The sequence below is a fragment of the Syngnathus scovelli genome, chromosome 10 (assembly GCF_024217435.2).
Source record: "Syngnathus scovelli strain Florida chromosome 10, RoL_Ssco_1.2, whole genome shotgun sequence".
NCBI lineage: Eukaryota > Metazoa > Chordata > Actinopteri > Syngnathiformes > Syngnathidae > Syngnathus > Syngnathus scovelli.
In genome coordinates, this window is record NC_090856.1 from 11,155,604 (window position 1) to 11,179,329 (window position 23,726).

Here is a 23,726-nt window from a genome sequence, read left to right on the forward strand (position 1 = left end):
AAACATGAGAGATGAGAACTGAGTGAACATAAAGGTTGTCACATTTCTGTTAGCAAACATTGATCCTTTTGAGACGTGGATGTTGAATTGGCTTGACTTGTCTCACACTTTTCTGCTGCCACAATACTTGATGTGCTTTATTTCACCCTTTTCACTTAAGTAGATGACGATTCAAGGGACATATGAGTACATATGAGAAGAGCCCAGAGATACTTCTGCAGGCCTACTTCAGCAGGGATCAAGCCCTCTGCAAGAAGTTGTTTTTTTGTGTGTATTTTTTTAAAGCGTTTACATTCTAATATTTGGCTTTTTTATTTGCAGATTGTTGGGTAAATGCAAAACTCCAGTTCAGGCTCCTTAATTGTGTCACTGTCACTGTTGGAATCTCAAGGTCACACATTCTCGGGCATGAAGACCAGTTGCAGTCACAGACACGCCCATAATAGCGACGTCTAGCTCAATACATTCGAATAATTGTGCCGCGTAACATTGTAACGATCCAGAAGAAATGCTCTCCCATGGTGACAATGGACGTGACTGAAACGATGCAAGGCCGTGCGTGAATTATGTGATGGTTTGTCGCCCCCGTGCGGCCGAATAGTCTAATCGTTCCCTCTATTGTCTTTCCAAACCAGTAACTAATTGATTCAAAGATTCATGAAATAAAATAATAATAAAGAACAACACGTGGCTGTTGAAAGCATCAATTAAACATAAATGTGTTCGTCATAGATGACACGATGGCGACACGGCCACTTGAATGATTTTGAGCAAGCATTTCGGGGAAGGAGCGGCACAAAGGAGATCATTGTTGCTTGCCCGCAGATGCCTGTCACTGGTGCAGTCTCTCCAATCGCAACGCATAGCCCGATCGGCGAAGGCTGGGCTTCGCCTTTCCCCCCATCCCCACGTCACGCCATCTCTGCGACCCTCTTTGCCTCCCATTGAGGAGACAGCGGCAGCACAGTCGTCTGAGTCTCTCAACGTAAGCTCTCAGAGCGACAAAGCGAGCCAGCGACGGGAGGGAGCCTGGATGCTATTCTGGGACCGTCCCCAAGAAGATGCGCGCCTCCAGAATTGGGCTCGCACTTTGGCTTCGAACGAGACCTGTTGTGGCGCATATGGATGACCTCGCAGCAGATGTTTAGATGATATTCTCTCCTTACGACTTCCAAAAAGGCCTGGCTAGCCCCGATCGGCTCCACATGGATGCATCCCACTGCGGGAGGTGCGCGCATGCAGGAGCACAAAGCCCATGCTCGCCCGAGCAGCTCATTCCTCTAAGGGAAATTCCCCACAACCTCCTGAAACAATTGGACTGCTTTGGGACCCCCGCGGACGACATGAGGACAACTGTAATGTGATTCGCTCCAAATACCACAGACCCGTTTTTTGTCTGGGAGGGGGCGAGAATTTTTGGTTGCTACGATTAGGATTTATCTGCGCCGCGAGCCCCTTTGTGTCCGCGCGGGGGCTTAGCACAGAGGGGCTTTGCCTGCTACTTGGCTCTCTTGCTTGCTTGCTTGCTCGCTTGCTTGCTTACTTGCTTGCTTACTTGCTTACTTGCTTGGCTTGGCCGGCTATTGCGGCCAGCTGCTCCGCGGGACCGGGCAGCGATGGCAGCCGGTCGCCCGCAACCACACAACCACCCGCCCGAGAACGGCTTCATCCCACTTGATCAGCCGGCACCCAGGCTGCTACCGCACATCGACGCCTCGGTTCTGCCGTCTCTAGGGGGGTTCGGGAGGCACCAGAAGCAGCTCGTGGTCCTGACCTGGATACCGGCATTGTTCATAGGCTTTAGCCAATTCTCGGATTATTTCCTCTTGGCGCAGCCCAACGGCACGTGTTTGCAACCTTTGGGTAACGACAGCAAATGGACCGCAGAATCGTACCCGCTCACCGGTACCGGGCTGCAGGTCAACGGCACCGGGGATGATGAAGACGACGACGGCAGTGGTCTGCTGTGCGCCTGCAAGGAGAGGACATTGGAGCTGCACACGGGACTGAGTCAGAATGTGGTTACCAAGGTAACGAGAGAGCACGACACTGGTCCTCAAATTTAACGAATACATTTATATGATTTTTTAAAAAGTAGATTCACATCTGTCGACTGTGACATGCCTTCATCATCGCCGACGGCAGTAGCATCTGATCCAAACACTACCAAGGCTCACCCACTGACCTCAATTTGAGATGGAGGCTGAGTGCAACATCCCCCCCCCCCCCCCCCCACCGCCCCGCCCCCAATGATCCAATGTGTTGATATACACTGGCCTACTTTTGGATTAGTATTTACTGTATATGGTTTTTACAGTATTTAATTTGGCATATCTTGTTGTGAGATACTGGTGAAAGGTAATTAAGAGAGGTATCGACACTGGCCTTGTAAGAATAATTTACATTATACATATGCATTTTGGATTTATGCACAATTCTGATTTCTACATTTTTTGTGTTTACAGTGGAACTTGGTGTGTGACTCAGCCTGGAAGGTTCATATTGCCAAATTTTCTTTGCTCGTGGGCTCCATTTTTGGCTACCTAGTGATGGGTGTCATGGCCGACTGGTAAATTCACTTCCTTTCCACTCCTGAAAGCTTGTATTCATATTGAAAATTCTATCTTAAAAAGTGATTTCTAAGTCATTTAAGCATCACTGATTCTGCATGCCTCCAGGCAAGTTGTTCTAAAGGCGAGGCACCCTGATGGAGAAAGCTCTATTGCGTTTAGTTTGGTACAACCAGAAAGCTTTCACCCGAGCATCCGAGGCAGCGGGCTAGCTCATAAGGGCTTCATACTTCAGTTGGTGCCAGACCCACAAATTGCTGCTTCGTTTGTTTTGACATCTTATTTTTATAATACCAGAAAGTGAAGTGCCCGGCCCATTATGCCAGATGACTGACTGAGTTCCCACAAGGCAACTCAGCTGGCTCGTGGGAAAACAAAATCCTTTGCATTGTGTCCTGGATCAGTAACCATGGAAACCATGTAAAGAACTGGCTTGATTCTAATATGACCTACTGGGCAACCAAATGAGGGAGTCCAGGTGGCCCAAACAAGACATGGCCCGTACGGCCTTGTTGACGCGATTAGCTCATGTTGTCGGGTTGTGAGCCCTTTGTAAAGATGTCTTTGTTTTTCTTTTTCTCTCTGCTTCCAAGGTTCGGTCGCCACCCGGTGTTGATTCTCTCTGTGCTCTTCATGCTGGTGTTTGGTTTGAGTGTTGCCTTCTCTGTAAATGTCACCATGTTCAGCACCTTGCGCTTCTTTGAGGGTTTCTGCTTGGCGGGCCTCGCTCTTTCCCTCTACGTGCTCAGTAAGTACACACCTTACACCTGTCTGCTTTGGCACCGTATGCATCCTCACCACCTTTTCTTGTTACCCCTCTGTCGTCAGTCAGGCGGAATGTGAATGAAAACCAACATATGTTGAAGTTGTTGGTACAGCTTCATTTGCATTTTTAAGAAAAAAAATCACTTGCTGACCTGCTTTAGTGCCAGCAGCACGTTTGTATTTTGCTCCCTCACTGCACCATATCATGTGACTTGTGTAATGAATCATATTTTCTAACTCCACTCATCACAAAATGGTTTGAATTGGAATGAGGTCAACCGTGCGCTTACTGCATACACGTCAACGACCAAACTGTTTGCGTCCCCCATTTGATGACCTCACTCCATTCTTTCTACCATTGGAAATATGGAATCCCGATTGTCAATCGATTTGATCTCTGGCCCTTTCCGTTTCCACTGAATTTGTCCTTCAATACCCCCTCTCCGTTTATCCATTGCTTTCTTGCTTTCTCTTTACCCCTTGCAACGATTTTATTATTAGCACAGAGACCCGCTGCGCTTATTTTCTCGCACTTCCTTTCATCATTTGCTTCTCTCGCTACAGATTGCCGTCGTAATCATTCGCCGGCCCAAATATGCCGACGCGGTGTGTGTAACTGTGTGCATCGTTGGGTGTGGCAGCCATTTGGGACGTGTTTATGAGGAATTGAGTGCCTCGCGGTGCCATCCTTGGGGAGCTATTAGTGTTGAGCTTCTTCGTCCTCACGTTTGTTTTTCATTTGATCTTGAGGCCATGGTGCACGATTGCACCATGGCATGCAAGAGTGACCTCTTTTGATCATTTGAACTCACACACTGTAAGAGAGTTGGTTGTGCCATGGAAAAGATTTGCTCGCTTCCAAACTTGGTACGGCAGTTAAGGGTCTCAACCTGAATCTGCTAAATGTTATGAAGTCTTGTAAGAAATGTTGACAACTCCTCAGCTCTCTGGATACACTCCCAAACAGACAGTGGTCACCAGCTGGCTCTCAAAGCCTGCCCCCCCCCCCCCCCCCCCCTCCGGTTTTTGTTTTCTTCAGACAAGGAACTGCCGGTGAATGAATGTGTGCAGAGAAAAGAATGAGGGAGAAAGGAGGCTTCATGGGGGATGGGGCGAGACCAGGCAGGGAGGGGGGGATTGGGCAGGGGAGTGAGGCGATACCAGGATGAGCCTACAGGCTGGGGGGCGAGAGGGGGGGCACTGAGATAATCAGCGCATTCTGCTACTCAGCGAGAACAAAAGGTTTGTGCCTACAGTGTGTGTGTGCGTGTGTATGTGTGTGCGTGCGTGCGTGTGTGTGTGCAATATCTCAGTCGAGCTGGCAACAGTTGAAAACAACACAGGGAGGTTTGTTTTTTGTTTTGTTTTTTTGATTTGCACATATGGGGTCACTTCCGCATTGTATAAAAGTAATGTTTGCAATGTCGCGTACGCACAGATTCTTCAGACTGGATTATTTAAATTTTTATTCAGACGCCGTTTTCTGGATATGTTTGTTAATAATGGTGAGCACAGTTAAAGCTAGAAACACTTTTTTTTGTGCTCTCTTCACTTAAGGGGTGGAGCTTTGCTTGCCCGCCTGGCGTTTCTCCATGACCATGGTGGCCAGTTTCCTGATGGTGGCGGGGCAGCTGCTGATGCCTGGCCTGGCTGCCTTGTGCCGCCATTGGCCAGGGCGAGATGACTGGCAGGTTCTGCAGATTGTCATCATCAGCCCCTTCGTCTTGATGCTGCCCTACGTCTGGTGAGTTGACACAAACGCAATGTGCAGGACGCCACGCAGCGTGCCCGCCACGCAGTGCCTCCTCGTTGCTTTGGCTAAACATTGACGTGCTTCTTGCTGCCTGTGAGTTTCATGAGTGTCTTGCCCTTATGGCAGGATTTTTCCTGAATCGTTACGCTGGCTGCTGAGCACCCGGCACTACAGACGTTCCAAAGCCATGATGCTGCGCATTGCGAGGAAGAACCAAGTGGACATGACGACTGAACCCAACAGAGTTCTTTCAGGTGGTGAAGGCTTCATACAGGGTCAACCGCTGGTCAAGAGACACCGCTCAAAGCTCATGTCGCGTTCGTTTGGACTTTTTGCACTCCATTCATTATTTTGTGCTTGCAGCAGCTTCTTGATATGATTCACATTTAGACAACTCATTTAAGTTAAGAAAGTATAATGCGAAAGTTGCGATTCTATCTCCTGTTGCGTCAAGGTGTGAGCAAGTGTCTTGTTTTCAAGCAGAGCTGGAGCAGGAGCTGTACAAGAGGCCCCAGCGCTCCTGTGTGGTGAAAATGATGAGTACCAGGAACCTGTGGAAGAACATTGTGGTGCTGTGCGTCAACTCGTAAGTCACTTTCTTGCCTGCAATGTGCTCAGACACTATAGCGACATCGTTCACAGTGGTGACGACTTTTCAGAAAAATAGCCCTGTCAGCTACTCAATGCCGGATTCATTTTTTGCCTTAAGTATCCGTGGCTGGTATCATCGGCCTCCTTTAGTACCCGATATCTTAAAATACGGGCCCGATTCCGACACCTGTACTCCTCCGTCCCGTCTGAATTATGATTTTTTCTCCATAAAGATGAAGTCAACGCATTTTCCGTCAACTCACAGCTTTGCTTATTTGTGTGCATTTTTACAGGTTGACAGGCTACGGGATACACCACTGCTTCGCTCGAAGTATGATGGACCCGGAAGCCCAGCCCACTGCTTTGTGCCACACGGACTACTATACCATGGCTGGCATCGCCGTGGCAACGTGCGTGGCGCTGTGCCCCATGGTTGGCCTGATGGGTCGACGCGGTGGCCTTCTGACCTTCATGATCATCACAGCGCTCGCGTCACTGCTGCAGCTGGGCCTGCTCAATCGTGAGTCACCGCAGTGGGAAAGCACTTTTTCTAGCTCTCTCGACGATCAAAATGCAGCAGGTCATGTTTCATGCAGTTTCGTAACTGCTGAAAACTGAAAAGATTTTCAGGCATGTACGGCCTACTTGTGTCACAAATGCCATGCGCAATGTTTTTGTCATTAGCATGTTTTCTTGTCTGCCCTCCCCACATGTCAACCACAAATGCGATCCAGTGATTGGGAAGTACAGTCTCCGGTATGACACGGGTACGGTACAGCTACTACTATTGCTTGCATTTGGTCAGATTGGATGAATTACATGAAATCATATTGAGTGTTTTTCTTTCCCTTCTTTTTTTTTATTTTCCCGACAGTCCTGCGGGACAGCCTAAAGAGAAAATTCTCTGTGGCCTTCTCCATCATCGGCATGTTCTCCTCTCATGCTGTCAGCACCCTCAGTATTTTCTTTTGTGCTGAAATCACACCAACAGTCATCAGGTAAGTGAGGATGATAGAAAGAGAATAATGGAGAGGTTCCTTGTGACTGAAATGCTTCACTCCTGACACTTGTGAGCAAATTTGGAGCAGTAATGGGAAAATGGTTGAACCAGTTGTATTTTTGGACTACTCTAGTTGTGTTCAACATGGGGCTGATGAAAGCACACTGACTTACCATGTCGTCGACCCCGTTAATGAAACCAACAGTGCCATCTAGAGGTGTATAAAAATACAGCAACGGGTTCATGAAGCACATTTCAAGCTTCATTTTATCATCACTCGAAATGGGAAGGATGATATGCGCTGAGCAAATCCTCTTGTCATGGATCAGGGGCGGAGGTCTGGGTCTGGTCTTAGCCAGCGCCGGCTTCGGCATGCTGACTGCGCCCATCATGGAGCTCCACAACCAGAAGGGCTACTTCCTGCATCACGTGATTTTTGCTTGCTGCACGCTGCTGTGCATCATCTGCCTGCTGCTGCTCCCTGAGCCGCGGGGTCAGCCGCTGCCCGAGAGCCTGGCTGACGGAGAGACATTCACCCGGCAAACCTTGCTCCATCCGGGCGAGCAGCACCTTCTCCTGGCCAAGGGCGACAGGGACTACTCGCGCGTTCACGACACCCCGCTTCACCTGTCGGCCACGGGCGGCGCCACCGCAGCAGCTGCCACCGCTCTGGCAGCGGTGCCGGCCTCGTATTCCTTGGCCACCGGCGGCGAGATCATTGGCAACCACACGATGGCCAACGGGGTTTGAGCGCAAGGAGTTGCTCAGCAACTAACAGGTCTGGGAAGCCATTTGAACTTGGGATTCAACCCATCCCAAATTCAAACGGCAAATCATTGAACCATTTTGAAGGGAACCATTTTGTTTGTTGTGACCCTGATGATCTCTTGTGCCAAGAGATGCCGGGATGTTGAGGAAGGTAAATTTGTCATTTGTAGTTAAATTATGAATTCAAGAATTGCCAAAATATTTGACCTGATTTGTATTGATCTGAAATCTCCTGTGTTGCACTGCTGTCGACTCTGTTTCGAGTCTTTCCCAGGTCAAAGGAGCCGATGAAGGCAATTGGAGCAGCTATCGGTCAGTGTTTGAGTTGACTTCTTCTAACAGTTAATTTTTGCACTACAAGTCAAGAGACACAATCAAGCGGATTGGCTCAACCACTATCGCTGTATGTTTTGCATGAACGGGCACCACGTTTTAAAGGTTATTTGTCTTACGCTGGTCCACAGTGGCACTTTATCCAGAAGTCGTTGTAGACGCTGATTTTGAAAGTGAGCATCACGGCGGTTGGTGAAGGTTTATGATGGTTGCTCGTGCATCCGGAGACCTTGGCGTGCGTTGCCATAAGAGACTGCGGGTGATGCTACACAGATGTGAGAGTTGAATGAACATTGAAGTTCTCTTCTCTGAAGTCTTATGATGCGTCTCAACATTTGAACTGCCTTTTATGTATCTGTCGTTCTGAACCTTTTGTCATGCTGCCCAATTTTAGTCGCTTGTCACTCGCGAATATCCCGCTCCATGTCTCACTAGCTGTGTTGTTTGTACTGTGGTCATGATGTAATCCTGCTCCGATGGTAGCTAGCCAAAAAGCACAATTACAAAACTAAACACTAGTAGACTAGAACAGTCTGCCTCGAACAGGGTTGCCTGTTGTTAGGGATTCTTAGTACTACGTACAACCTGTGTTCATGAACTATTCAGCAATGATGTGTGATACACCTATTTAGACTCTACAAGCACATTCTATAGTAGCGTTACATAAACTACAAACAGAATTGTAGGATCCAGTAGCGTTACATAAACTACAAACAGAATTGTAGGATCCAGCATCTTCCTTGTACTTCTTTAGCATGTTTCGTATTTTGAACACATGGTTCATGTTTTCAACACTTACACTGAAAAAAAAAAAAAAAAAAACAGACACAACCCAGCCACCAAAACTGTTTTCTAAGTCATATTTTTTAATGATGCATTTGTACCAAAAGCCATAGGCTAACATGTTTTGATAATAGAAATCACCTAATTTATTGTGTCAATAAAAAAAACACTGGATGTGACGTTCTTGTGTGTGGTAGATGTCACAGCAACAAATAAGAGAACAACCAGCCCTTCCTTTTCTACAGTCTAACACAAAATAGCTTGAGGAAAAATCAAAATTTCCCCGGATGAAGCTCAAGCTCCTTTTTGATTCGGTTTTCCACTAGCAGAGAGAGACTGGAGTTGGTCGTTGGAAGTCTGTAACTAACAAAAACTTGCTTTTGGGTCTTCTTTGCTGCAAAATGAGACACACAATTAGTACACTCTTTGGAAGGCTGCCCCTCCATTCTTTTTAACATATTTATATCCCCTCAGAATGGAACCAGTGATGGAAAAACAGTGAGGCGGAAAAAATCCACAGTGCCTAGTACTATACTATTGTGTGGAACAAAGAATGCAGCAATACCTAATCTCCGTGCCAAAGAATTTGGAGCTGTATCTGAAGGGTCCCCCATTACTAACGTAGATAATGGCATGGAGTCCTGCACAAAAGATAGACAGGCTTCAGAATGGACAGTACTGACACAGTTTTGAATAAAAATGTCGTATTTCACTCAAAAATTCGCCGTTTCATTTATACCAATGCTAAATGTGATTTTGAGATTTGGCCCATCGTTGCAATGACCATAAATGTATGCATTAATTTCATCTGAGCAGACAACGAATTGAACAAGGGGGCAGTGGAAAGGGGCCAGGTTTGTGTGATCACAAAAGAAGATATGAGATCAGATGAGATCAGATCACTTCATCATTAACACCATCGCGATCACTTGCATGAGTCAATTCACGCTCAAAGAGAAAACACATTTCGTGTGACGAGCCCTTCTTAAGACGTTTCTCCCCCCCCCCCCTTCTCGAGCCAAGCGATGCCGAGTCATTTTGTACTTGTTGACTATCAGCTTTGGACTCACGTATCTGCTGCTCATTGAAACCGCCAAGTTGGACAGAATTGGACTCGAACCAACCCAGAGGAAAAAAGCACCACTGAGTTTCATGACGTGAAAGTGAACCGTCTGCTCCATAAATCTTTCCGAAAAGTTGTGAACTGAAATAGGATCCGGCATCTCTCCGACTTGGGCGTCACTCGTTTTTATTCATTGATTGACTTTTATTGTCGTCTTGTATGCAAACGTGAATTAACGAGCGGAAGCAACATAACTGGTAAACAACAACTTCCGGGTCAGGACGATAGCGGCAGCCCAAAGCAATCGATGAAGAATTTGCCGATTTGAGGCGTAACAGTTCTGAGCTGTATCGACGCCATCTACAGGACAATCTACGTACTGGTACAGTAAAACTTTGTATTTGTTTTGTCAAATTGCGTAATATGTGATTTATTTAAATTACTGGTCCATTTTGCTGTGACTTTATCATACCCTAAATAAATGCAACCTGTCTTACAAAGCTTGCTGTACTAACAACCACCGAGCTTCTCCTCTGAGGTTGTTTGCTGGCACATATTTTGAACCACATGTCAACTTAATCCACTTCTACTCACCAGGGGATTGTTCTGTTTGCCGTGAAAGGCTTATCTCCGTTTAGCTGACAGAGGCATTCCAATAAACAGCATCCAAACACTCTACTCAGAAATAGACAGAAATACAGGTAAGGCACCAAGCCACAACTTCCATCTCTGTATTTGAAAAGACAGGAGCTGAATGCGAAATACTATGTTGTAATGCTTTACATTACAGTGAGTGAGACCTGTGTCTGTGTCAGACTGCAAAGACTTCTTTTCAAGGAGGGGGGTGTCGGTGGAAAATGAACCGCTACACAATGCTCAAACAGCTGGGGGATGGCACCTATGGAAGTGTACTCCTGGGCAAGAGCAACGGGACTGGCGAGCTGGTTGCCATCAAAAGGTGAGCGCAGCATTACCACCTTTGGAAGATGTCAAAAGGTCAGGCGGCCTAGTTCGAAGCTGAGGGAAATGCTAAAGTGAATCGGCTCACTTCTGGAAACTTTGCTTTTTCTTGTTTATAGTATTTGTAATTGGCTAGTGATGGCTTCATGTAAGCATGGCTGTACTGGATTTTATTGATGGATACAGATTGGCATTTGCCATCTGATCAGTGATCAGCTATGTGTTAAAAATGTGTCACTGTTCAGGATGAAGAGGAAATTTTATTCTTGGGAAGAGTGCATGAATCTAAGAGAGCTGAAGGTGAGGATTTGATCAATATGGAATCAACTGTCGCTCTGTTTGCTAAAACGATGACGTGTTTGGCTTTGGCTTGATGGACGTTTCTTTTCTTGATTAGCAAATGATTGTATTCTGTTTTCCCCACTTACTGAATCTTCGGGTTGTCCCCTGTTGTACAGTCGCTGAAGAAATTAAACCATCCAAACGTAATCAAACTGAAAGAAGTCATAAGAGAAAATGACCACCTCTTCTTTGTCTTTGAGTATATGAAAGAAAACCTCTACCAGCTAATGAATGAGAGGTAACGTCGGTTCACCAGCGCTTATAGTTGCTTTGTGCCATTTTCACCAACATCCATTATTGCCACAACATTTTCTTCCTTTTTTTCCCACCTTCGATGCTGTCAGGAACTATGCAATGTTCTCTGAAAATGAGATCAGGAACATCATGTTTCAAGTGTTGTCTGGATTAGCCTTTATGCATAAACATGGTAATTATTATTATAATTATAATTTTATTTTATTTATGCTATGTTTTGAGTGCTACATTGCTTTCTAGGGTATTTCCACCGTGACATGAAACCGGAGAACTTGCTCTGCATTGGTCCTGAATTGGTCAAGATAGCAGATTTTGGCCTTGCCAGAGAAATTCGCTCGCAGCCACCATACACAGACTACGTGTCCACCAGATGGTGAGAGAAATGACATGATCTCAATTGAGAGACGACCCATAAAACGGAATCACTTGTCAGGTACAGAGCTCCGGAAATTCTGCTCAAGTTCACCTCCTACAGTTCCCCCATCGACATTTGGGCAGTGGGGTGCATCATGGCCGAGCTGTACACGCTCCGCCCCTTGTTTCCTGGCAACAGTGAGGTGGACGAGATCTTCAAGATCTGTCAAGTGCTGGGAACTTTGAAGAAGGTGAGCCAACATACGAGAAGCGCCCACACTTGACCTGAGTGCCAATCAAGTTACGTTGCTGCTGTTGTTGTTTTTGTTTTTTTCTTTCCATCATCTCTCCGGGCTAACACGTTAGGCAGATTGGCCTGAGGGCCACGTTTTAGCCAGCTCAATGAACTTCCGCTTCCCGAAATGCGTCCCGACATGCCTCAGCTCGCTGATTCCCAACGCCAGCGATGAAGCCATCACACTCATGAAGGACATACTGCAGTGGGATCCCAAGAAAAGGCCAAATGCTGCTCAGGTGCACATCTTGATTAAGATGGATCATTTTTATACGATGATGACCTGAAAGAAAATTGTCGATGCTCAGACACGCTCTGTCTTTCCGTCTCATTTGCAGGCACTGCGGTACCCCTACTTTTACGTGGGTCAGTCACTTGGTGGCCCTCCCAAGTTTTCCAAGCAGCACAAGTTGCAGTCAAAGGATGTCAAAGGAGCCGTGGAAGGGAACGTTTTGTGTAAGACAAACAAAACGTCTCAGGAGCCCAAAAAGAGTCAAACGGAGCCGCAGATCTGCAGCCAAGTTCTCCATCAGCCTCCTCAAGCTGTCCAACCGAGCCAGCAGACCTGCAGTCAAGTTCTCCATCAGCCTCTTCAAGCCATCCAACCGAGCCAGCAGGCTGACACACAGCAGCAAGCTGACCCCAGCTTGCTTCCATCCAAGGAGCAACTGGAGCCACTCAACCTGGTTAAAAACAGGCCGCCGGTCGCGGTATGTCTCTCGCGGCTATGCGTGACACTGGGCAAAATCGTCAAGTCTGATTTTCTCCCTGCTCGTTCAATAAAAGCCCACAAAAACAGTAAGCATTGGGCCGGGGAACAACGTCAGTAGGGCGAGGGCCGGACGAAGACGGTGGGGTCAAACGTCCATCAAATCGGTGGACAGCTGGGAGACGACCGAAGACGCCGATGTCGGCGTTTCCATCTCCAAAAAACCCACCATCAACTCTTTGGGGGAGGAAGCCCTCGACGTGTCTAGTGCTTGGTAAGTGCTCGTTCGCAAGCATCGGAGCAGGTCGTTGGGTTGATCCAGGAAATAAACAAAAACAACTCAAACCTCTTGTCCAGCTTTCCACTCCCCAAGACATCGACGGCGACAAAAGCAGAATGTGGCAACGAACTGGACAAAGGTGACTCGGCAGTCTTGTCTCCCAAGCAGCACTACCTGCGGCAGTCCAGATACCTACCAGGTGAGGGGGTGTCACAAAGTCCTGGCCCACCTCAAGAAATGGAGCTTTGACTCATTGGAAAAATGATCGGCTTGCCCGACCAGTAAATTCACTCTGAGCTTTTTACGCTTTTCAGGCATCGATCCAAAACGAAGATCTTCAGCGGGCAATCAGGGAGTCGTCAAAAGCTTGTGGGACATCTTGGGCTTAGCTCAAAAACAGGATTTGGAGCTCCCCCTTATTAAAGGTCAGCTCTGGACACAGCTCACACCTTCAGCAGGCCGCACATGTTACTTTTCAAAGTCAAAGTCTGCTTTATTGTCAATTTCTTCACATGTCAAGAGATCGAAATTGCGTTTCCTACTATCCCACAGTGACAAGACATATTACACACATATATATATATATATATATATATATATATATATATATATATATATATATATATATATATATATATATATATATATATATATATACAGATATATATATATATCCATCCATCTTCTTCCGCTTATCCGGGGTCGGGTCGCGGGGGCAGCAGCTTTAGGAGGGACTCCCAGACTTCCCTCTCCCCAGCCACTTCATCCAGCTCATCCCGGGGGATCCCAAGGCGTTCCCAGGCCAGCTGAGAGACATAGTCTCTCCAGCGCGTCCTGGGTCGTCCCCGGGGTCTCCTACCGGTGGGACATGCCCGGAACACCTCCCCAGGGAGGCGTCCAGGAGGCATCCTGATAAGATGCCCGAGCCACCTCATCTGGCTCCTCTCAACGTGGAGGAGTAGCGACTCTACTCCGAGTCTCTCCCGGATGACCGAGCTCCTCACCCTATCGCTAAGGGAGAGCCCGGACATCCTGCGGAGAAAACTCATTTCGGCCGCTTGTATCCGGGATCTCGTTCTTTCGGTCACGACCCATAGCTCGTGACCATAGGTGAGGGTAGGAGCGTAAATCGACCGGTAAATTGGGAGCTTTGCCTTTTGGCTCAGCTCTCTCTTCACCACAACGGACCGGTACAGGGTCCGCATTACTGCCGACGCTGCACCGATCCGCCTGTCGATCTTGCGCTCCATCCTCCCCTCACTCGTGAACAAGACTCCAAGATACTTGAACTCCTCGACTTGGGGCAGGATCATCCCCGATCCGGAGAGAGCATTCCACCCTTTTCCGATCGAGGACCATGGACTCGGATTTGGAGGTGCTGACCCTCATCCCGACCGCTTCACACTCGGCTGCGAACCGTTCCAGCGAGAGCTGGAGATCACGGCCTGAAGAAGCCAACAGCACCACGTCATCTCCAAAAAGCAGAGACGCTGAGGTCCCCAAAACCGGACCCCCTCAACGCCTCGGCTGCGCCTAGAAATTCTGTCCATAAAAATTATGAACAGAATCGGTGACAAAGGGCAGCCTTGGCGGAGTCAAACCCTCACTGGGAACGAATCCGACTTACTGCCGGAAATGCGGACCAGACTCTGGCATCGGTGATACAGGGACCGAACCGCCCTTATCAGTTGGCTCGGCACCACGTACTCCCGAAGCACCCTCCACAGAACCTCCCGAGGGACACGGTCGAACGCCTTCTCCAAGTCCACAAAACACATGTGGACTGGTTGGGCGAACTCCCATGCACCCTCGAGGATCCTGCCGAGGGTGTAGAGCTGGTCCACTGTTCCACGGCCAGGACGAAAGCCACACTGTTCCTCCTGAATCCGAGGTTCGACCTCCCGATGGACCCTCCTCTCCAGCACCCCTGAATAGACCTTACCAGGGAGGCTGAGGAGTGTGATTCCCCTGTAATTGGAACACACCCTCCGGTCCCCCTTCTTAAAGAGGGGAACCACCATCCCAGTCTGCCAATCCAGAGGCACTGTCCCCGATGTCCACGCAACGTTGTAGAGGCGTGTCAGCCATGACAGCCCCACAACATCCAGAGCCTTTAAGAACACCGGGCGGATCTCATCCACCCCCGGGGCCTTGCCACCGAGGAGTTTTTTAACTACCTCAGTGACTTCGACCCCAGAGATTGGGGAATCCGCCTCAGAGTCTCCAGGCCCTGCTTCCTCAATGGAAGGTGTGTAGGTGGAATTGAGGAGGTCTTCGAAGTATTCTCCCCACCGACTCACGACGTCCCGAGTCGAGGTCAGCAGCACGCCATCCCCACTGTAAACAGTGTTGACGTTGCACTGTTTCCCCCTCCTGAGACGCCGGATGGTGGACCAGAATTTCCTCGAAGCCGTCCGAAAGTCATTCTCCATGGCCTCACCAAACTCCTCCCACGCCCGGGTTTTTGCCCCAGCAACCGCCGAAGCCGCGTTCCGCTTGGCCATCCGGTACCTGTCAGCTGCCTCCGGAGTCCCGCAGGCCAAAACGGCCCGATAGGACTCCTTCTTCAGCTTGACGGCATCCCTTACCGCCGGTGTCCACCAGCGGGTTCGGGGATTGCCGCAACGACAGGCACCAACGACCTTACGGCCACAGCTCCGGTCGGCCGCCTCAACAATGGAGGCGCGGAACATGGTCCACTCAGACTCAATGTCCCCCGCCTCCCCCGGGACGTGGGAAAAGCTCTGCCGGAGGTGGGGGTTGAAACTCTTCCTGACAGGAGATTCTGCCAGACGTTCCCAGCAGACCCTCACAGAGCGTTTGGGTCTGCCAGGTCGGACCGGCATCTTCCCCCACCATCGGAGCCAACCCACCACCAGGTGGTGATCAGTTGACAGCTCCGCCCCTCTCTTCACCCGAGTGTCCAAAACATGCGGCCGCATATCCGATGACACGACTACAAAGTCGATCATCGAACTGCGGCCTAGGGTGTCCTGGTGCCAAGTGCACACATGGACACCCTTATGCTTGAACATGGTGTTCATTATTGAAAATCCATGTCGAGCACAGAAGTCCAACAATAGAACACCGCTCGGGTTCAGATCGGGGGGGCCGTTCCTCCCAATCACGCCCTTCCAGGGCTCACTGTCATTGCCCACGTGAGCATTGAAGTCACCCAGTAGAACGATGGAGTCCCCAGAAGGAGCGCTTTCCAGCATTTCCTCCAGGGACCCCAAGAAGGGTGGGTACTCTGAGCTGCTGTTTGGTGCATAGACACAAACAACAGTCAGGACCCGTCCCCCCACCCGAAGGTGGAGGCAGGCTACCCTCTCGTTCACCGGGGTGAACCCCAATGTGCAGGCGCCCAGCCGGGGGGCAATAAGTATACCCACACCTGCTCGACGGCTCTCACCGTGGGCAACTCCAGAGTGGAAGAGAGTCCAGCCCCTCTCGAGAGGGCTTGTACCGGAACCCAAACTGTGCGTGGAGGCTCGTCCGACTATATCTAGTCGGAATTTTTCTGCCTCGCACACCAGCTCGGGCTCCTTTCCAGCCAGAGAGGTGACATTCCATGTCCCAAGAGCCAGCTTCTGCAGCCGGGGATCAGACCGCCAAGGTCCCTGCCTTTGGCTGCCGCCCAGCACACATTGCACCCGACCCCTTTGGCCCCTCCCACAGGTGGTGAGCCCATGGGAAGGGGGACCCACGTTTCCTTTTCGGGCTATGAGATGTCAGATGTTTTTCCTGGGATCTGTTTCAGCCACTCCTCCAGTTTGGGGGTTACTGCCCATAGTGCTCCAATGACCACAGGTACCACTGAAGTCTTCACTCTCCAGGCCTTCTCCAGCTCTTCTCTGAGCCCTTGATATTTCTCAAGTTTCTCATGTTCCTTTTTCCTAATGTTACCATCATTTGGGATGGCTATGTCAACCACAACGGCTTTCCTCTGCTCTTTGTCCACCACCACAATGTCCGGTTGGTTCGCCATTACCATTCTGTCTGTCTGGATCTGGAAGTCCCAGAGGATCTTGGCTTGGTCATTCTCTACCACCTTTGGAGGTGTTTCCCACTTGGATCTTGGGACTTCCAGTCCATACTCTGCACAGATGTTCCTGTACACTATTCCAGCTACTTGGTTATGGCGCTCCATGTATGCTTTACCTGCCAGCATCTTACACCCTGCAGTTATGTGCTGGATTGTCTCAGGACCTTCTTTGCACAATCTACACCTGGGGTCTTGTCTGGTGTGGTAGATTTGGGCCTCTATTGCTCTGGTGCTCAAGGCCTGTTCTTGTGCAGCCAGGATCAGTGCCTCTGTGCTGTCCTTCAGACCAGCTCTTTCTAGCCATTGGTAGGATTTCTGGATATCAGCCACTTCAGCTATGTTTCGGTGGTACATCCCATGTAGGGGCTTGTCTTCCCATGATGGTCCCTCCAGCACCTCATCTTCCTTTGATGCCCATTGTCTGAGACATTCACTGAGCACGTGATCCGTTGGGGCCTTATCCCTGATGTACTTATGGATCTTGGATGTTTCATCTTGAATAGTGGCTCTCACGCTCGCTAGTCCTCGGCCTCCTTCTTTACGGCTAGTGTACAGTCTCAAGGGTGCTGGACTTGGGATGGAACCCTCCATGCATGGTTAGGAGCTTCCGTGTCTTGATATCTGTGGTCTGTATATCTTCCTTTGGCCACCGTATGATTCCTGCAGGGTATCTGATTACTGGTAGGGCGTAGCTGTTAATGGCTAGGGACTTGTTCTTGCCGTTGAGCTGACTTCTTAGTACTTGCCTTACTCGATGGAGGTATTTGGCTGTGGCTGCTTTCCTTGTTTCCTCGTCAAGGTTGCCATTTGCCTGTGGAATTCCAAGGTATTTGTAGCTGTCCTCGATGTCTGCTATTGTTCCTTCTGGGAGTGAGACCCCCTCTGTGTGGATTACCTTTCCTCTTTTAGTCACCATGCGGCCACATTTCTCAAGTCCGAATGACATTCCGATGTCAGAGCTGTAGATCCTAGTAATGTGGATCAGGGAGTCAATGTCCCGCTCATTCTTAGCGTACAGCTTTATGTCATCCATGTAGAGGAGGTGGCTGATGGTGGCCCCATTCCTGAGTTGGTATCCATAGCCCGTCTTGTTGATTATTTGGCTGAGGGGGTTCAGTCCTATACAGAACAGCATTGGGGACAGAGCGTCTCCTTGGTATATACCACATTTGATGGTCACGTGTGCAAGTGGCTTGCCATTGGCTTCAAGTGTGGTTTTCCACTGTTTCATCGAGTTGGCGATGAAGGTTCTCAGAGTCCCATTGATGTTGTACAGCCTCAAGCATTCAGTGATCCAAGTATGTGGCATTGAGTCATATGCTTTCTTGTAATCAATCCAGGCAGTGCTCAGGTTGGTACATCTGGTTCTGAAGTCTTGGGTGACTGTTCTATCCACCAGGAGTTGATGTTTTGCTCCTCTGGTATTTTAACCAATCCCTTTCTGAGCAGTGCTCATGTATTGATCCATGTGCCCGCTGATCTTATCTGATATTATGCCCGACATCAGCTTCCATGTTGTGGAGAGGCAGGTGATTGGCCGGTAGTGGATGGGACTGTACCCTTTGAAGGATCCTTCTGGATCAGGATCGTACGCCCTTGGGTTAGCCATTCAGGGTGAGTCCCATCCCTTAGCAGCTGGTTTATTTATGCTGCCAGGCGCTCATGGAGAGTTGTAAGTTTCTTGAGCCAGTAGCTGTGGATCATGTCAGGGCCTGGTGCTGTCCAGTTTTTCATTCCTGAGACTCTTCTCTGGATGTCTGCCACTGTGATGGTTACTGGGTTCTGTTCAGGGAGCTTGCTGTGGTCCTTTCTCAGAGCCACCAGCCACTGTGCATCCTTCTTATGTGATGCCTCCCGCTCCCATATATCCTTCCAGTACTGTTCAGTTTCCAGCCTTGGTGGGTCTGCTCTGCTATTATTCCCCTGCCACTGAGCGTACACTTTCGCTGGTTGTGTTGTGAACAACCTGTTTATTCGTCTGGCTTCATTCTCTTTTGTGTACCTCTTTAGGCGGCTGGCCAAGGCTTGGAGTCTTTGTTTGGCAGTTTCGAGTGCTTCAGGTATGGGCATCTGGCTGTATTTCTTGGGAACTTGCTTTTTCATTGCACCTTTCTGGGCCTCTGTCATTTGGCTCACTTCTCTCCGTGCTATCTTGGTTTTGGCCTCCAGCCTTCTCTTCCATGGTGGGCACTGTTGTGGTCGCATATGGTCATTCTTCTTGTAGCCAAGCATTTCTAGGATCACTGCTGCTGAGGTGTATATCAGCTCATTGGTTTCAGTGATGGTAGCCGTAGGAATTGTTGTCAGTGCTGCATTCACATCTTAGGAGACTTTCTGAGGGTACTTCACTTAGCCTCTGCAGTGTGTATCTAGGTTCCCGAGCATTCATTCTCACCGTGATCTTGTTCTTCAGGTCAGTTGCTGCCTCGTTCAGCTTGATTGTGCTTATTGGGGTTTCGTACCCAACCTCTGGACTTGTACATGGATTTAACTCGTCTCTGACCTGGTGCTCTGGTTGACCTTTGCTATGGCATTTGTGTTGTATCTCATATATATATATATATATATATATATATATCCATCCATCCATTTTCTGAACCGCTTAGTCCCCACGGGGGTCGCGGGCGTGCTGGAGCCTATCCCAGCCGTCATCGGGCAGTAGGCGGGGGACACCCTGAACTGGTTGCCAGCCAATCGCAGGGCACACAGAGACAGACAACCAATCGCACTCACACTCACACCTAGGGACAATTTGGAGTCTTCAATCGGCCTACCAAGCATGTTTTTGGAATGTGGGAGGAAACCGGAGTGCCCGGAGAAAACCCACGCGGGCCCGGGGAGAACATGCAAACTCCACACAGGGAGGGCCGGAGGTGGAATCGAACCCGCACCCTCCTAACTGTGAGGCGGACGTGCTACCCAGTGCGCCACCGAGCCGCCTATATATATATATATATATATATATATATATATATATATATATATATATATATATATATATACATACATACATACATACATACATACATACATACATACATACATACATACATATATAGGTCCAGTCCACGGACAACAAAATATTCAAATAAACAATACAAAAAGTAAAAATAAGAAGGCACATACAATGAATAATAAGAACAATGAATAAATAATAAATAAATAAGAGCAACATGGTTGAAATGGAGCAATTGTGCATACAGCAGACAGTCAGAACACAGTGGAGCCTCGGTTTTCGAACACAATCCGTTCCAGAAGGCTGTTCGAGAAGTGAATCGTTCGAATTCCGAATCATATTTTCCCATTACAAATAATATTTTCATTTGCGCATTTTTGTCCGATCGTGCAACTGCAGCGCACCGCCGAATGCGCAACCGTAGCGCGTCGCCGACCGCGCAACTGCACCGCCGCGCTGGTCGCATTTTTGTGACAGAACCGTCGCTGAAATTTAGAAAATATTTTTAAAGTCCTGCTGTACTTTCCAAAATTAAAGTGGACATCAGTGCGCAGGGAGCTTAATATTGTCCGATCGCGCAACTGCAGCGCACCGCCGAACGCGCAACTGTTGCGAGCCGCCGACCGCGCAACTGCACCGCGCTGGTCGCATTATTGTGACAGAGCGGTCGCTAAAATTTTGAAAATATTTTGAAATTCCTAATGTACTTTCCAAAATGTAAGTGGACCTCAGTGCGCAGGGAGCTTAATTTGGTCCGATCGCGCAACCGCAACGCGCCGGGCGCTCAGTGTGTCAGGCGCGGAGCAGGGAGAGGACTTGAATGCAGAGTTTCCAAAGTCCAAAGATGTGTTTATTTTCTCCAATGGCAGTAGTAACAAAAGGCGCCTCAATATGAGGGAAAAAAGGGGGAAACTCAGGCGCCTCGAACCGAGGGAGAAAAAGGGGAAATCAAAGCGCCTCGAACCGAGGGAAATACTATAACGAAGATAACCAAGTTAACATAGGTGATCAAAGTCGTTTCAAACAAGGCTTCTACATGGAACTCGAGGGTTTCGTGATCGCTAGTGTTCTTAGCAAGGCAAGACGCACTGGCACTGGACATGGAGAAAGGCGCGGGTTATATGGACACAGAAGGAGGGGAACACAGGTGAAGACAGTTGGTCATTGGCGCAGGTGCACAGTTGGTCATTGGCGCAGGTGCACACACTTGGAATCAGGGAGTCACGTGACCGGACGCACAGGGGATGGACACACCAACTGGAACGAGAGGAAAATTACACAATAAAACAGGAAGTGACCAGGACGACACATGACAGCATGACACAGTGTCGCATTGCTTTCGGAGCGTCTTTGTGTTTTAGGAGGGCTTTACTGCTCCCACTTCCTTTGGAGGCATGATTAGAGTTAATGCAATCTTCAGAGTAACGAGAACGTAATAAGGAACGGAGTCAGTTGGCATGCGGGTCCTCTCGGCTCATCTCGCGAGGTTCGACAACCGAATTTTGTCCGACAGCCGAAGCAAAAAAATCTCGAATTTTTTGTTCGAATACCGATTTGTTCGAGAACCGGGACGTTCGACAACCGAGGCTCCACTGTATAGCACAAAAGTATAGGTGGAGTAGTGCAAGGCAGCCAACGTGGCCCAAAAGGCCAGGACGTTATGCAGCCGAGGGTGGAGGTGGGAGAGAGTTCAGGATCCTAACAGCCTGGAGTATGAAGCTGTTGGTGAGTCTGGTGGTGCGGAGCGCAGGCTTCTGTACCTCTTCCCAGAGGGCAGTAGATCAAACAAAGTGTGAGCGGGGTGACTCACATCACTCATAATCGTGGTCGCCTTGCGTGTGAGATGGGAGGTGTAAATGTCCTTCAGGGAGGGGAGTGAAGTACCAATAGTCCTACCAGCTGTATTCACTATGCGCTGCAGGGCTTTCATGTTGTAGTCAGTGCAGCTTCCACCCCACATAGCGATACAACTGGAGAGGACGCTCTCAATGGTGCCACGGTAGAATGTTTTTAGTATCGCTTCTTGTCTTCAACAGACTCCTTCATGTCCAAGACAAATCTTTCACCTCTCGAGAAGTCCGAAACTAAAGACGCTAAGCAGATGAGTCCTCTGGCGCAGATTGGCGTTCCCTCTGCCAGTAAGCTACACCAGCACGCTTCAGTTCTTTTTCACTCAAATGTCTCTCTGAAATTTAAAAGATAGAAAGAGGTGTCCGTTTTCTAAACTTAGCGACCTGACATTATTCCTGGATGTTTAGGTGATCTGTCGACCCCTGCTGATCTCAGGATTGACTCCAAAGTCAAACTGTCCAAGACTACAATTTTTGCCAATAAAGGTAAATACACACATTGTTATTGTTCATTGATTCATTGTTCATCTGCGTGTGCCCTGTGATTGGCTGGCGACCGGTTCAGGGTGTCCCCCGACTACTGCTCGAAGATAGCTGGGATACGCTTCGGCACGTATGAGACCCTCGTGGGGAGAAGCGGTTCAGATTAGACGGCCATTTTGTAGTTGTAATAACAAAGGTCACTTTGCTGCCCACAGATAACCAGACGGAGCACGATGACTTCAGAGCGCCGCAAATCCCGTGTCCTTGTCCAAGTGGCAGCTTCTCCACAATAAACACCTTGGCCAGAAACACACACATTCCGCCAGTGCACGGGCGGGTGGACTGGACCGCCAAATATGGAGGCAATCGATAGAATGAGTGGCCGCGTGCCGACCGCTTCCCGTTTGCCATCGCTCATTTGCCAAACGCTGCGAGCGAAGCTCCCCAGCGACCGACTGCGACGTCACTTTTGTTGCGCTTGCAGAGACTCGTAATCTTCCCCAATGGCACCTCCGTAATTCATTTCTGCAGCGGTAACTTGTCAGTTCTGGAACATGACCGGACCACCTCTGGACTACAAAATCAGCAGAAATGCAAGTGGAGCATCTCAATTTATATGAGTGCTTGGAGGACAAAAGGAGAAGGGACTCAAATCAGTCAGAATGCTGCATCAAGTCCAAAATATGCCTTGTGCAACTTGATCCGTCAATCCAATCTTTGGCGTTTTGTATGAGTGCAGCTGTCACATGACCTTTGAACCTGTGTTTCGTCAATAAATGCACCAACTTGTCGTTCATTGACAAGCCTGGGCGATGTTCACACAACGTTTTCACCCCGTTGCTTTGCAACAATCGAATTGTACCGTAATTTCCGGACTATAAGCCGCGACTTTTTTTCAAAATTTTGAACTCTGCGGCTTATAGTCAGGTGCGGCTTATATACGATTTTTTTTCATGATTTTTGTGATGACTTGATCACTTTTATACACTTGTAAAAAGGCTGTGGACCACTGTTGTGCGGTATCTTGAAGAAAAAACAACAACAAAAATACAATTTTGAAACACTACTATGGCTGCTGCTTATTCTGGCTGTGTTGCTTGTGACTATTATGAGCTTTAGTAGGAATGCACGCTAGGTGACCTGCGTCAAAGGGCTCTAAACCCTTTCTCTTACTCTGCCATGTGACTCAGAGATTACACAAAGCAGTGGCGCTGTTTGGACCATCTGAATTGTATTAAAACCCAATCAGCATTTAAATTCAATTCTTCTGACATTTTGCTCACTAAAAACAAGTTGTAATTATTAGTATTTTATTCAGAAGGTTACTTTGAACCCTGAGGCTTAAATGGCGGCGCGGCGTATTTATGGATTTTTACGGCTTTCTGTGTCCTGTCTTTCTTTATAAAAAACTCATGTGCACGTGCGTCTTATAGTCCGGTGCGGCTTATGTAAGAAAAAAAAACTAAAATATCCCTGAATTTTAGCTGGTGCGGCTTATAGTCCAGTGCGGCTTATAGTCCGGAATTTACGGTACTCTTTTGAAGACTTTTGACAAAATAAATGACAAGAAA

The 23,726-nt window shown here is 48.5% G+C and overlaps 3 protein-coding genes across 6 annotated transcripts; 2 read left to right on the top strand and 1 right to left on the bottom strand.

The window, feature by feature from the left end:
* Positions 1-802: 802 nt before the first annotated feature.
* Positions 803-8,742, top strand: LOC125970107 (solute carrier family 22 member 23). Its single transcript, XM_049722104.2, has 10 exons — positions 803-2,030; positions 2,466-2,569; positions 3,164-3,318; positions 4,893-5,079; positions 5,215-5,342; positions 5,572-5,674; positions 5,973-6,199; positions 6,414-6,446; positions 6,554-6,677; positions 7,009-8,742. The coding sequence occupies exons 1-10, from the start codon at positions 1,617-1,619 to the stop codon at positions 7,427-7,429; spliced, it is 1,896 nt and encodes a 631-aa protein (XP_049578061.1). The 5' UTR covers positions 803-1,616; the 3' UTR covers positions 7,430-8,742.
* Positions 8,627-9,908, bottom strand: psmg4 (proteasome (prosome, macropain) assembly chaperone 4). Its single transcript, XM_049722263.2, has 3 exons — positions 9,634-9,908; positions 9,129-9,204; positions 8,627-8,957 (listed from the first exon to the last, which is right to left on the bottom strand). Exons 1-3 carry the CDS (start codon positions 9,784-9,786, stop codon positions 8,836-8,838), a joined length of 351 nt encoding a protein of 116 aa, XP_049578220.1. The 5' UTR covers positions 9,787-9,908; the 3' UTR covers positions 8,627-8,835.
* On the top strand, positions 9,869-22,979 carry LOC125970093 (serine/threonine-protein kinase MAK-like). Of its 4 annotated transcripts, none has more exons than XM_049722065.2 (16): positions 9,869-10,008; positions 10,224-10,327; positions 10,417-10,584; positions 10,832-10,886; positions 11,045-11,166; positions 11,273-11,355; positions 11,424-11,556; positions 11,617-11,788; positions 11,904-12,071; positions 12,171-12,542; positions 12,619-12,815; positions 12,899-13,020; positions 13,136-13,246; positions 21,859-21,960; positions 22,081-22,158; positions 22,371-22,979. In XM_049722065.2, the coding sequence occupies exons 3-16, from the start codon at positions 10,484-10,486 to the stop codon at positions 22,526-22,528; spliced, it is 1,974 nt and encodes a 657-aa protein (XP_049578022.1). In that variant the 5' UTR covers positions 9,869-10,008; positions 10,224-10,327; positions 10,417-10,483; the 3' UTR covers positions 22,529-22,979. The 4 variants fall into 4 exon arrangements, with proteins under 4 accessions (XP_049578022.1, XP_049578031.1, XP_049578039.1 ...); XM_049722074.2 differs by having other exon boundaries at positions 10,442-10,584; XM_049722082.2 differs by having other exon boundaries at positions 22,238-22,516.
* The last annotated feature ends 747 nt before the right edge of the window (positions 22,980-23,726 follow it).